A 13,042-nucleotide genomic window follows, 5' to 3' on the forward strand; every position below is an offset into this window, starting at 1 on the left:
TTTTTTTCGTTGGGGGAGGCGGCCGCCAGCATGAAGGAAAGGGGGACTGGACCCGCCGCCAACCAAGGAGAAGCTTGGGTTTGTCCCTCTCACACCCTTCGTCGGCGACCGACGAAGTCACCGGAGTTGTCCTCCTCCTCTCCTCCACCACATTCCTCCGGTCTCACGCCGTCGACGCCGCCTAGGAGAGGGCGTTTTCACCGCTGCTTGGGAGAAACCGAGCACCGCCGTCCCGTACGGCGTCCAGCGCCACCCCCCCTCCGGTGTTGCCTCCTCCAGCAGCAACCGGCGTCTCCAGCCGCCACGGCCGCCTCCGGCGACTGCCACAGCCGTCGCCGGCATCTCCAGTAACCGCCGACACCTCCGCCACTGCCGCCTGCACTTCCCGTGGCTGGTGCCGGCGATCACGGCGAATACCACCTCCAGACCACTGCCATAGCCGCCTTTGGCAGCTCGCGTCTTTGGCGGCCAGCGCCTCCGGCGTCTAGCGCCGTCACCTCCGGCAGCCCCTGCCGCAGCCACTGACACCTCCGGGCAGCCGTCGTCATCCTCCAAGCAGCCGTCATCTGACGGGCTCAAGTTTGCTTATTCAGGCCTTCGCGCGAAGATTATGTTCGGCTTGTGAGCTGATGTGGATCCGGCCATCGTGCCGTTGTATTTCATTCTTCGTACCATTATTATGCTTGTGAGTCATTCGTATTATCCGGCCTGCGTGCCGTGTGCCGGCCTGTAAACCGTTGTATTGTTTCGGGCCGCTACGACTTGATTAGCGACACGACCAGCTCATCCATCCTTCCGAGGGCGCCCCCCCCCCCCGGGGCCAGGGTACGTCATCGTACCTTTCCTGTATTTATTTCATTATTTTGTTATTTGTATTCGGTTGCTCATATATCTGTGGGATTCGCCTCGAGCACCGAGGTACCAGAGGTCGGGGCGACCCGGTCGCTGGATGCAGGTACAGTTGACCGGAGGAGGACTTCCGACGATCTGGTCAACGTAGAGGACAGCTCACCACCGGGTCATGGGGATGCGGTCAACCTTCCAGACACGTCATTCCGGCAGGTTTGTCTTCCCAGCTTCCAGACAGGAACAAATTGGCGCCGTCTGTGGGAACGCGCCTGATCTGGAACGTGAAGATGGAGGACGCCGGAGAGTTCTGCTATCCTTATGACCTAGGTCAGTTTTTCCGTTATCTGTTCTCGGTTAGTTATATGATCTGTATTAATTCTTCGAGCCAAGGCCCCCGTGCCGATCGGCCAGGAGGTTTATATCCGAGCCACAGGCTCGAAGACGAAGGCTCCCGTGCCGATCGGCCGGGAGGATTATATCCGAGCCACACGCTCGATGACGAAGACCCCCTAGTCGATCGGTCGGGAGGATTATATACGAGCCACACGCTCGATGGAGAAGACCCCCGAGCCGTTCGGCCGGGCGGATTATATACGAGCCGCACGCTCGATGGCGAAGACCCCCGAGCCGATCGGCCGGGAGGATTATATACGAGCCCGTGGCTGCCACGGGCTCGATGGTGAAGACCCCCGAGCCGTTCGGCCGGGAGGGTTATATACGGGCTCGTGGCTGCCACGGGCTCGATGGTGAAGACCCCCGAGCCGTTCGGCCGAGAGGATTATATACGAGCCAGGGGTTCGATGGTGAAGACCCTCGAGCCGATCGGTCGGGCGGATTATATCCGAGCTGCAGGCTCGATGGTGAAGACCCCCGAGTCGTTCGGCCGGAAGGGTTATATACGAGCCCGTGGCTGCCACGGGCTCGATGGTGAAGACCTAGAGCCATTCGGCCGGGAGGATTATAGACGAGCCCGTGGCTGCCACGGGCTCAATGGTGAAGACCCCCGAGCCGTTCGGCCGGGAGGATTATATACGAGCCAGGGGCTCGATGATGAAGACCCCCGAGCCGTTCGGTCGGGAGGATTATAGACGAGCCCGTGGCTGCCACGGGCTCGATGGTGAAGACCCCCGAGCCGTTCGGCCGGGAGGATTATATACGAGCCAGGGGCTCGATGGCGAAGACCCCCGAGCCGGTCGGTGCGGCGGATTATATACTCCGCGCCACCGGCTCGATGGTGAAGACCCCGAGCCGTTCGGTCGGGAGGATTATATCTGAGCCCGTGGCCGCCACGGGCTCGATGGTGAACCCCGAGCCGTTCGGTAGGAGGATTATATCTGAGCCGGGGCTCGATGGTGAACCCCGGCCGATCGGTCGGGAGGATTATATCTGAGCCACGCTCGAAGACCCCCGAGCCGTTCGGCCGGGCGGATTATATACGAGCCGCACGCTCGATGGCGAAGACCCCCGAGCCGTTCGGCCGGGAGGGTTATATACAAGCCCGTGGCTGCCACGGGCTCGATGGTGAAGACCCCCGAGCCATTCGGCCGAGATGATTATATACGAGCCAGGGGCTCGATGACGAAGACCCCCGAGCCGATCGGCCGGGCGGATTATATCTGAGCTGCAGGCTCGATGACGAAGACCCCCGAGCCGATCGGCCGGGCGGATTATATCCGAGCTGCAGGCTCAATGGTGAAGACACCCGAGCCGATCGGCCGGGAGGATTATATACGAGCCCGTGGCTGCCACGGGCTCGATGGTGAAGACCCCCGAGCCGATCGACCGGGTTTGAATTAGCCCTCAGGGCCGTCTAGCCCAGACGTTAAACCGTAGAGTCAAACCGGCGACTATAAAAACCCCGGCTTGAAGATCGTCTAGCCCAGACGTTAAACCGTAGAGTCGAACCGGCGACTATAAAAACCCCGGCTTGAAGACCGTCTAGCCCAGACGTTAAACCGTAGAGTCGAACCGGCGACTATAAAAACCCCGGCTTGAAGATCGTCTAGCCCAGACGTTAAACTGTAGAGTCGAACCGGCGACTATAAAAACCCCGGCTTGAAGACCGTCTAGCCCAGACGTTAAACCGTAGAGTCGAACCGGCGACTATAAAAACCCCGGCTTGAAGATCGTCTAGCCCAGACGTTAAACCGTAGAGTCGAACCGGCGACTATAAAAACCCCGGCTTGAAGACCGCTACATGGACTAGTTTATCAGATATTCTATCTCCCCCGTTCGGGGTTGAGCGCATCAGTTATTTCATCTCCCCCGTTCGGGGTCGAGGACCAGCTTCAGATATTCTATCTCCCCCGTTCGGGGTCGAGTGGTCGCCACTGGTCTCGGACCAGCTTCAGATATTCTATCTCCCCTGTTCGGGGTCGAGCGATTATTACTGGCCTCGAGCCATCTTATCAGCATATCGTATTTCTTATCTCCCCCGATCGGGGTCGAGCTATCTCCGATGGTCGCGAACAAAGAGTATCTCTACTGGTTTCAAACCAGAATATAGGTTATGCGCCCGTTCGACTCGTGACTTTTGCCTCCACGAGCCTTCGATTCACGGGCTACACTTCCGATCGACTCACGAGTGATGCGGTCACTCGGCATCATTCCATTTAGTTCACTCGATTGCTGGGTGACACCTTAGGATCGCCCGTGGACTATTCTTGGGGCTGCGCAGTCAGCACTTTCATAGCCGTCCGACCGGTATCGCGCGGCATCGTCCGCCCGGCATCATTTCGATCGCTCGCACGACAGCGTCCGTCTAGCATCTATCCATCCGATCGACATCATTTCGATCGCTCGCACGACAGCGTCCGTCTAGCATCTATCCATCCGATCGGCATCATTTCGATCGCTCGCACGACAGCGTCCGTCTAGCATCTATCCATCCGATCGACATCATTTCGATCGCTCGCACGACAGTGTCCGTCTAACATCTATCCATCCGATCGATAGCACTTCGATCGTCCGGTCAGTATCTTCGCGGCTGCGCACTCGGCATTGGTCCGATTACAGACTTGGTCCGCTCGGTATCGTTACCATCTCCTACGACACCACTATTATAGCGACCGCTCGAGCGACATTATATTATTGGTTCAGCGATTTGGATTTGACATCGAGAGCGGTTCAATTCTTTGCAATAGACTGTCCAGTCAGTCGGACTCACGCCTCCTTCGACTAGACTTGAAGGGGAGGCTTGTGATCCGGAGATAGTGGGGGCAAGGGAGGGATTAAGGAGAGGGATAAGGGCATTTTTGTCTTTTGGGCACATTGAGGGTTTGGAGTGCTTTTAAGCACTGTTCACAGGTCGTGAAAAGGGGATTTTTTCGTTGGGGGAGGCGGCCGCCAGCATGAAGGAAAGGGGGACTAGACCCGCCGCCAACCAAGGAGAAGCTTGGGTTTGTCCCTCTCACGCCCTTCGTCGGCGACCGACGAAGTCGCTGGAGTTGTCCTCCTCCTCTCCTCCACCCCATTCCTCCGGTCTCACGCCGTCGACGCCGCCTAGGAGAGGGCGTTTTCACCGCTGCCAGGGAGAAACCGAGCACCGCCGTCCCATACGGCGTCCAGCGCCACCCCCCCCCCCCCCCTTCAGCCGCCACGGCCGCCTCCGGCGACTGCCACAGTAGCCGCCGGCATCTCCAGCAACCGCCGACACCTCCGCCACTGCCGCCTGCACTTCCCGTGGCTGGTGCCGGCGATCACGGCGAATACCACCTCCAGACCACTGCCATAGCCGCCTTTGGCAGCTCGCGTCTTTGGCGGCCAGCGCCTCCGGCGTCTAGCGCCGTCACCTCCGGCAGCCCCTGCCGCAGCCACTGACACCTCCGGGCAGCCGTCGTCATCCTCCAAGCAGCCGTCATCTGACGGGCTCAGGTTTGCTTATTCAGGCCTTCACGCGAAGATTATGTTCGGCTTGTGAGCTGATGTGGATCCGGCCATCGTGCCATTGTATTTCATTCTTCGTACCATTATTATGCTTGTGAGTCATTCGTATTATCCGGCCTGCGTGCCGTGTGCCGGCCTGTGAGCCGCTGTATTGTTTCGGGCCGCTACGACTTGATTAGCGACACGACCAGCTCATCCATCCTTCCGAGGGCGCCCCCCCGGGGCCAGGGTACGTCATCGTACCTTTCCTGTATTTATTTCATTATTTTGTTATTTGTATTCGGTTGCTCATATATCTGTGGGATTCGCCTCGAGCACCGAGGTACCAGAGGCCGGGGCGACCCGGTCGCTGGATGCAGGTACAGTTGACCGGAGGAGGACTTCCGACGATCTGGTCAACGTAGAGGACAGCTCACCACCGGGTCATGGGGATGCGGTCAACCTTCCAGACACGTCATTCCGGTAGGTTTGTCTTCCCAGCTTCCAGACAGGAACACCTAGGGTTACCACCTCCTAGGACCTAGGGTTACCACCTCTTAGGACCTAGAGTTACCACCCCTTATGGTTTTCCACCTATCTAACCGTAGTTAGGACTTTCCTCCACCTAGGGTTACCTCTCCCTAGGACCTAGGGTTATCACCCCCTAGGGTTTTTCACCTACCTAGAATCCACTAAGACTTTTACCTAAGACAACTTAGGACTTTCCTGCAATTTCAATGAGCTTTGTTAGATAACAAATAACCTTAACTTTGAACCCTTTGTCATGATCAAAACTCAAGTTCGATCGTCGGATGCTTCCTGCGCCAACAAGTTCAATGGATGAGACTATTTGGAAAACCTCGAAGACATGGTTACTCTAATGATGTTCAGGTGACTCACCATAGCCCAGAAGTTTATCCAAAGAATGCTTGTTGAACTCAAAACTAAACCTGAATATAACACAAAGTTAAATCAAACCCTGAAATCAAACTTAACTCATCTCACAAAATCATAGGATTCCCTGATTGAAACGTAGATCGGGTGAGTTGACTAAGGACTTAAAATTTAAAATTAAATTTCAAACTTAAAAATTAAAATTAAAAATCAAACTTAAAATTAAATTTTAAAATTTAAAATCAAACTTAAACTTAAAATTAAAATTTTAAAATTAAATATCAAACTTAAAATTAAAAATTAAAAATTAAAATTAAACTTAAAATTAAAAATTAAAAAATTTAACTTAAAATTAAAAATTTAACTTAGAATTTAAAATTTAAAATCTCAAATAAAAGAAAAAATAAGCGCCTCCCGAAGGCACCTCCGACACTATCGGAGGCACCCTCTGGAGAGGTGGGAAAAATTCCACCTAAACGATGGAAGGCGCTTTCAACCGTTTGAAGGCGCCCTCCATAACCTATGGAAGACGCCTTCCATTAAATTTGAAAGCGCCTTCCAGCAGCATTTTTTCAGGAATATAAGGCTTTCTGTTCGCGATCTTAGACGCGACAAGGCGCCTTCCAACCATGATTTCTCAATGATTTTATCCCCAAAACCTCAAAATGTCTCCTATATATAACCTCAACTTAGTTTATCTTATCAATCCTTAGTTCTTATGAGTTTTCTTTGTCAATTTATGTTTACATAGAACCTCCAATTGTTTTAAAATAAGATCCTGTGTGGCGTTTAATCTGAAAGGCATTGTGAATCTCTGCTAATTGACAACAAAAGCAGAGAATGAGGAGAGAATCCACAAAACTACACTATTTTCAAGCAAGATGATCGACTAACATTAACCAAATCAGGATGTAGTATACAACAATTTTTTGGTTTACAAAAATAAATAATGTTAAATGTGATATTAGACTGTTCCATCTAAAACCAATCGATGTAAATTGGAAGAAGAGACAAAGAATGGAGCACTTGCTCACTTGTTGCGCTTTTTAGATTCACTGTAGAGGATGACACCTATAACGGTGAGGGTGTAGCCAGCCATTCCAGTAAAAGATACAGGGTTCCTAAATATGAGAATCGAGATGACAACTGCCACTGCACCCTTTGCATTTCCCAGAACCTTCAAAGAACAATGAACAAACAAACATTCTTATTAGGCTATTCATTCATCTATGAATTTATAACCACCAAAGAAAAAGTGTGAATTATATAGGGTACAGATATGATGAGTTTAATTAGTCAAAAATTTCTTCCAGAGTTTGTAGAAGTAATTCCAGCAGATGTTGGCGTTTTCATTTAGGATAGATGATGCATGCTTTGCAGATATCCAGTTAAATAACTAAAAGGTGAAAATCTTTCTTCCAACCAACCTTGATTTATTTTTTGCAATCTTGCTAGTTGTGAATTACTTACTCAATTATCATACAAAAACAAGCTATTAGTTGTTGTTTTGCATTCATTGCATTAGCAATTCAGATTGATAAGAAGTAATATGAAATTACTGAAGTGCTGACTAGGCAAAGAAAAAATGAAGTTGCATGAAGCAACTGATAGCTAGTAGATGAACAATGATAATAAGTTCAAGTTGTCATTATATATTAACGAGTAGTATAGTATACTTGTATGCACAAGGTTTATCCATGAATTTCAACGATACACCATTCATGTTAAAGATTGGGTAAAAATCCAGATGACAAAAAATTGAAATATTTTATGTAGCTTGTTGTGAAGAGTATATAAATTCTGCTTAAGATTCACAATTTGCTGACAAATGCAATATCATTAAATTGAAAATGGATAAATCTATGAAGAACTTGACATTAGAAAGAATGGGAATAGTCAAAGAAATAAATCTAAGAGATTTATTCAATATATTTCAATCTAACTGACATTCTCAATTAAAACTTGACACCAAGAACAATTGTACCAATGGAACATACCTGGAGAGTCAAAGCACTGGTATATTTTGTGACCAAGAAATTGGTCAAGTTCACAAAATATGCCAAAGATGAGTTGAGCAGGAGGTATAAGATAAACTTGGAGTCCTCTCTAGCAAGTGCCAGCATTACGTTGATCACATTCTTCTCCATTATAATTGTTGCAGGAAGTATTAAAATCACTGCTATAGGAGCCATATACAGAAGGAGATTCATGGAGTTCAATTTTTCCCTTGGATATGAAGCATAACATCAGAACGTTAATTGCATTTTGATTGTACAACTACTATTATTTTACACTTATGAAGCAATATGAACATGTGACATGCAGTATTGGAATAAATACAGAGAAAGTTCAAAATTGAGTTCAGCAATTACAAAACTCATCTATACATGGCACTTTTTAATTAAGAGAAGGAATATATACTCACTCTTCTGAGGACATCAAAATTCCTTGTAACACTGTCTTGAGAGCCCTGGCAGCAGTAGCACCAATGCATATAATGAAACCAAACAAATGAAAACTTGGCTCGCCCTATAAAGTTGAACAATAAAATATTAAATTATCTCAGTCTTTTATTTGATTAGCCAATAAAACTAGCTGCATAAAACCAATCTGTCTAAGCAACATCATGTGAACAATTGGATGTGAACTCATATCTCCTTGTCACAAAAGTGCAGTAGATGTAGTGACTACTGTATTTTATACTGTGATGTAGGAATAGATTTGTGATAAACAATAGAAAAAGCACACCAGGTTTGGAAAAATAGAATTTGAGAAGAGGGGTTCTGGTACTTGCAAGTCTCATATTATGTTGTTGAAAGACCAAGAGCTTAGACAAGAGTCCATCACGACTACTTTAATAAATCCTATTACAAATCCAAAATTCACAAGGACAACTTACTCACCTAAACCTATAAAGCGCATTGATTAGGCCATAACTGTTGGTTTTAATTGTGTTGTCAAAATTTAATGATGTCCTCTTGATTGAAGGAAAATGTGGAAAAACAAGGGGGTGATGTAATTGGAACCATGGAGAGGGGAAGTTTTGAAAAGGTGCACCAACACTTTGAGAGTATGACAATGTCATAGAGGGATAGGTTATAAAGGAGAATTTGGCTTCGAGTGCTAGTTCATATGCACATAGAATATAATCTGGACAATAGGAAGGCTCTTTATTTTTTGTTAATATGAGCAATGATCCATTTGAGAGCACGTAACATGCTTAAGCTAAGCATGTAGGTAAGTAATGTTGAGAGGGCACTCATGACTAGGACCAAATGATCTGCATAAGATAGATGTTTTGCCTGAATGAAGCCTGACAAAAGTCAATATGGTAAATAAGGTTGCACCATGAAGAGATTTGAAGTGTTGGGTGAACCAAGATAAGTGGAGGCTAGAGATCCAAGAGGTCAAAGTAGTCTTCCCGAATGAGTTTTAGAGAAGCCTAATTCATAATAGAGTAGTGAACCTTTAGATAAGATTATGTGAAGCCTTGATACAGATTGGAATCACAGGAAGAATGTTAGGTTTGAAGCATACTCACGGATATTGGTCAGATTGTGTTTCTCGGGAAGGGGCCTTAACCATGAAGGCCCCTTCATTGAAATTGTGTTCTCCAAAGTATATCTAATAAAAAAAAAATCTCAATTGAATCACATTGTCCATTTCCTCAATTTTCTGAAGCGAGTAGTACCAATAACCAGTAAAATTGCCAACTTTATGTTCCTAGCAATCTTGGAGAAACCAAACTCACCCCACTGGCGATAATGACACCCATAACCACAGGTATCAAGGTAACATAGGTGATCCAGGATTCCTGACGAAGAGTCATGATGTACGCAAACACAGCGGTGAAGAAGGGCGTGGTGGCCCCGATGGCCTGGTTGAACGAGACCGGGAGGTAGCGGAGGGAGACATTGCCGCTGACCACGGACCCGCAGAACACGAGGCTGAGGGCGGAAATCTTCAGAAACTGGACTCGAGATCGGACAGACTGCATAGGCACAAGCTTCAGCCAGGCAATCGCAACGTAGCTGAAGATGGAGCAAGCCGTCATGTGGCACATGGTGAGGAAGATGGGGTACTTGAACCCGTAGTTGCTCAGAAGGTATTTGTTGAGAAGTAGCACTCCGATGTTGGAAGAGTACCACGCCGCGACGAGACCGAGAGTGAAGAATCGCCCCGTCAGCAACGCCGACCACAGAGCCTCCGCCTTCTCACTCATTTCTGCCTCCGCCACCTCTTCCTCCTGCGGAATACGACGAATGTAGGAGAAGGGATCGAAGGATCTACGCCGGCATTGGATAGCTCTTTGGTAGAAAGATTCTTTCTTTCTTCCTTCGGAATCTACGTCGGCAGTTGGAGATCGAAGGAGAATCCCCGTCGACTATGGTCCGTTGGAGCGGATAGGATAGATCCCTCCCTCTGGCCTCTGCTTTGGGATTGCAGGAAGAGAAACGCGAGCGGTTGGTACTCAGAAAGGGTTTTAATAATTTTCCAGCAGGAATTTATTTTTTTTATATATATATAAAAGAATCCAGAGATTTTATTCTTTTTGAGTTGCGTCTGAGATTTAATTAAATTTTTAAAAAATGATATTATTTAAAAAATGTATTCCATGCGGTTAATTCCAACAAAAGCAAAGACCGATCGATAGCGAGGTGGGTTTGAATTTGGACGGCTCACCGATCGACGAGCCCCGCGCCAATCCAAACGCAGCAGCTAGCGCCATTAGTCGGATCTGCACCACATGGTGGACCCCTGCTCCACGTCCTGCTGCCATGTTTAGTTGCCAAAGACGGGTCGCATATTCCATTCCACCACCTACAACTCCATGCGCACTATGGAACAAAATAAACAAATCGGTCACGTAGGGATGACAGCGAGTTCGAATAACATTAATAAGTTATTCGACTCCTACATGAATGAAATATAAGCTAATCGTGCTACACGTGTACCAGCAGTTTATAATTATAAACGTCATTGCAGGATAATTCCACAATAATCATTTTCATCCTCTTTTATTCGTTTGGAAGTATTCGTGATTGTGTGCTGCGGCCGACCTCCATAATTGATATCGTCGCTGTAGACGGCCCATCCTCCACTTGGGTAATCGAACCGTGGTCCATTAACACGCCGTCCCGTTAGAAGAAAATAGGATCGTGGTGTTGTGATGTCGCTTAACATACAAGAAATAAATTTGAAATGTTCAACAGTCCAAATCTTTGGATGCTTCTTTGGCTCAGAGACCCAGAAGCCAGCCAGAAGAAGGAAGTGATTACCAGAAGGAAAGAAAAAGGTGTCTTATTTCTGAAAAGAAATCAGGATTGTAGACCACACTGAAGATCGCGGCTAAAAAGCATGAAAAAGAAACATCGAGAAAAAGCAAACGCGCACTCAAAATCATTTTTTAATCCTTGCAGACAGAGCAGAGCAGGCACCGAGATGAATGAGAAGGAGAAAGAGATTTTGAGGTAGAATTCTGGGGAGGATGACAATGTACCGCTTAAGCAACACCGTGATCGGGTACCTGAACCTGGTGACGCTGCTGGCGTCGATCCCCATCATCGGCAGCGGGCTGTGGCTGGGGCGGAGCTCCTCGACGTGCGATTCGTTCTTGCAGACGCCGCTCCTGGTGGTAGGCTCCGTGGTGCTGCTCGTCTCGCTCGCCGGCCTCGTGGGCGCCTGCTTCAACGTGGCGTGGGCGCTCTGGCTCTACCTTCTCGTCATGCTCTTCCTCGTCCTGGCCCTCCTCGGCATCATCGTCTTCGGCATCGCCGTCACCGGCCGCGGCGGCGAAGTCCCTGTCCCGGGACGCGTCTACCACGAGTACCGCCTCGGCCGCTACACCGGGTGGCTCCGCCATAAGATCACGGCGCCGCGATACTGGAACGCCGGCATCGCATGCGTCGTGGCGTCGAGGACGTGCTCCAAGATCGCTCAATGGACGCCATCGGACTACCTCCAAAGGGATCTCACGCCGATTCAGGTGGCATCGCCACTTCGTGCGAACGATTTTCGAACCACCAGACTAATTAATTTCGACTGATCGACTGCAGTCAGGGTGCTGCAAACCTCCGACATCGTGCATCTACGCGGCAGGGGCTGCAGTGGCTTCACAAGATGGAGACTGCTACCGGTGGAATAACGCGGCTAACGTCCTCTGCTACACCTGCGACTCGTGCAAGGCCGGTGTGCTGGAGCAAGTGAGGAGGGACTGGCACAAGCTCTCCATCCTCAACGTCGTCGTACTCGTCGTTCTAATTGTCGTTTACTCCGTTGGCTGCTGCGCTTTCCGCAACGCCCGTCGCGACGAATTGGAGTATGGCTATGGCAACAACTCCATGCCGAAAGTTCAACCTCCTTGGGAATACGACTGGTATGTGTTATCAGCACGTCTTTGCTGCTTCTATCTCTAGGAGCCACATCGCGACAGAGGTAGACGATGTTCGTTAATTATTATGTTGCAGGTGGAGGAGGTGGAGAGACAGAAGACCGGTCTTTTAAAAACTGGTTACTGCCATGGTTTTGCAGCTGCGCGACATTGCAGGTTGGGCCTACAATTTGCAGGGGTTTAGTGGTTTGTTTGGAAGAGCAATGCATGCTTGAAGCTTCTTTCTGTTGGCCATTTTTGTTTTTGTTTTTTTCGATGCTTGAAGCTTCTCTATTCGTATGAGGGCAGATAAAAGCTCTTGTTATATCGGAAATATTTTAGATGCAGTGAGGATAATTTTTATCTTCTCGGCTAGTCAATGGATCAGGTTAATGTTCTTCTTTCGATCCAACAAATAAGTAAACACAAGCACTAGAGTCTTAAGTTTTGACTTCAACTTGCATTCAACAAAGTTGGAAGATCAAACTTGAGGAAGGTTGAACTTGTGCCGCTCGAGAAAGATGTCGTTATAATTATCCTATCACCACCCAACACTTTTCCTTGTTGCTCGGGCTCTTCTCCTTTCAAAAGCTGTTTCCATAAAAAATAAAAATGAATAAATGGATAGTGAAATTTATAAATAATCAAATAATATTAAAATGAATATGATTGTACGTTAATAAAATAGTGGTAATAATATAATGGGTATGTGGTACGTTATTTGAAACGATGATATAGACTAAAGTTCGAATTAATCCGGATGTCTTTACAAATTAATATAGAGTGTTATAATATTCACATGTTGTTTAATTCTTTGAACATTATTTAAGAGCGAATTTTATATAAAAATTTAAAAATTTAGAAAATAAATTTTGAATTAAAAAATAAAAATGAATAAATATATAATAAGATTCATAAATAATTAATATTAATATTAAAATAATATACGCGTGTTAATAAAAGAAAAATATTAGTACAAATAGAGAAAAGCGGACTCTGGGCTGCGCACTCTGGTTCTCGACGCGCGTCACGCGGGTTCTCTGGCGGCGGTAAACGGCGCAAAAA

General features: G+C 47.7%; 2 protein-coding genes across 2 annotated transcripts; one reads left to right on the top strand and one right to left on the bottom strand.

Annotated features, from left to right (window-relative positions):
* Nucleotides 1-6,476: 6,476 nt before the first annotated feature.
* Nucleotides 6,477-10,087, bottom strand: LOC122000699 (probable sugar phosphate/phosphate translocator At3g11320). Its single transcript, XM_042555121.1, has 4 exons — nt 9,359-10,087; nt 8,033-8,136; nt 7,605-7,833; nt 6,477-6,784 (listed from the first exon to the last, which is right to left on the bottom strand). The coding sequence occupies exons 1-4, from the start codon at nt 9,827-9,829 to the stop codon at nt 6,638-6,640; spliced, it is 951 nt and encodes a 316-aa protein (XP_042411055.1). The 5' UTR covers nt 9,830-10,087; the 3' UTR covers nt 6,477-6,637.
* A 746-nt stretch (nt 10,088-10,833) lies between these two features.
* LOC122000700 (tetraspanin-6-like) lies at nt 10,834-12,334 on the top strand. Its single transcript, XM_042555122.1, has 3 exons — nt 10,834-11,593; nt 11,664-11,983; nt 12,075-12,334. Exons 1-3 carry the CDS (start codon nt 11,096-11,098, stop codon nt 12,109-12,111), a joined length of 855 nt encoding a protein of 284 aa, XP_042411056.1. The 5' UTR covers nt 10,834-11,095; the 3' UTR covers nt 12,112-12,334.
* Nucleotides 12,335-13,042: the final 708 nt, after the last annotated feature.

Source organism: Zingiber officinale, chromosome 7A (assembly GCF_018446385.1).
Source record: "Zingiber officinale cultivar Zhangliang chromosome 7A, Zo_v1.1, whole genome shotgun sequence".
NCBI classification, from domain to species: domain Eukaryota; kingdom Viridiplantae; phylum Streptophyta; class Magnoliopsida; order Zingiberales; family Zingiberaceae; genus Zingiber; species Zingiber officinale.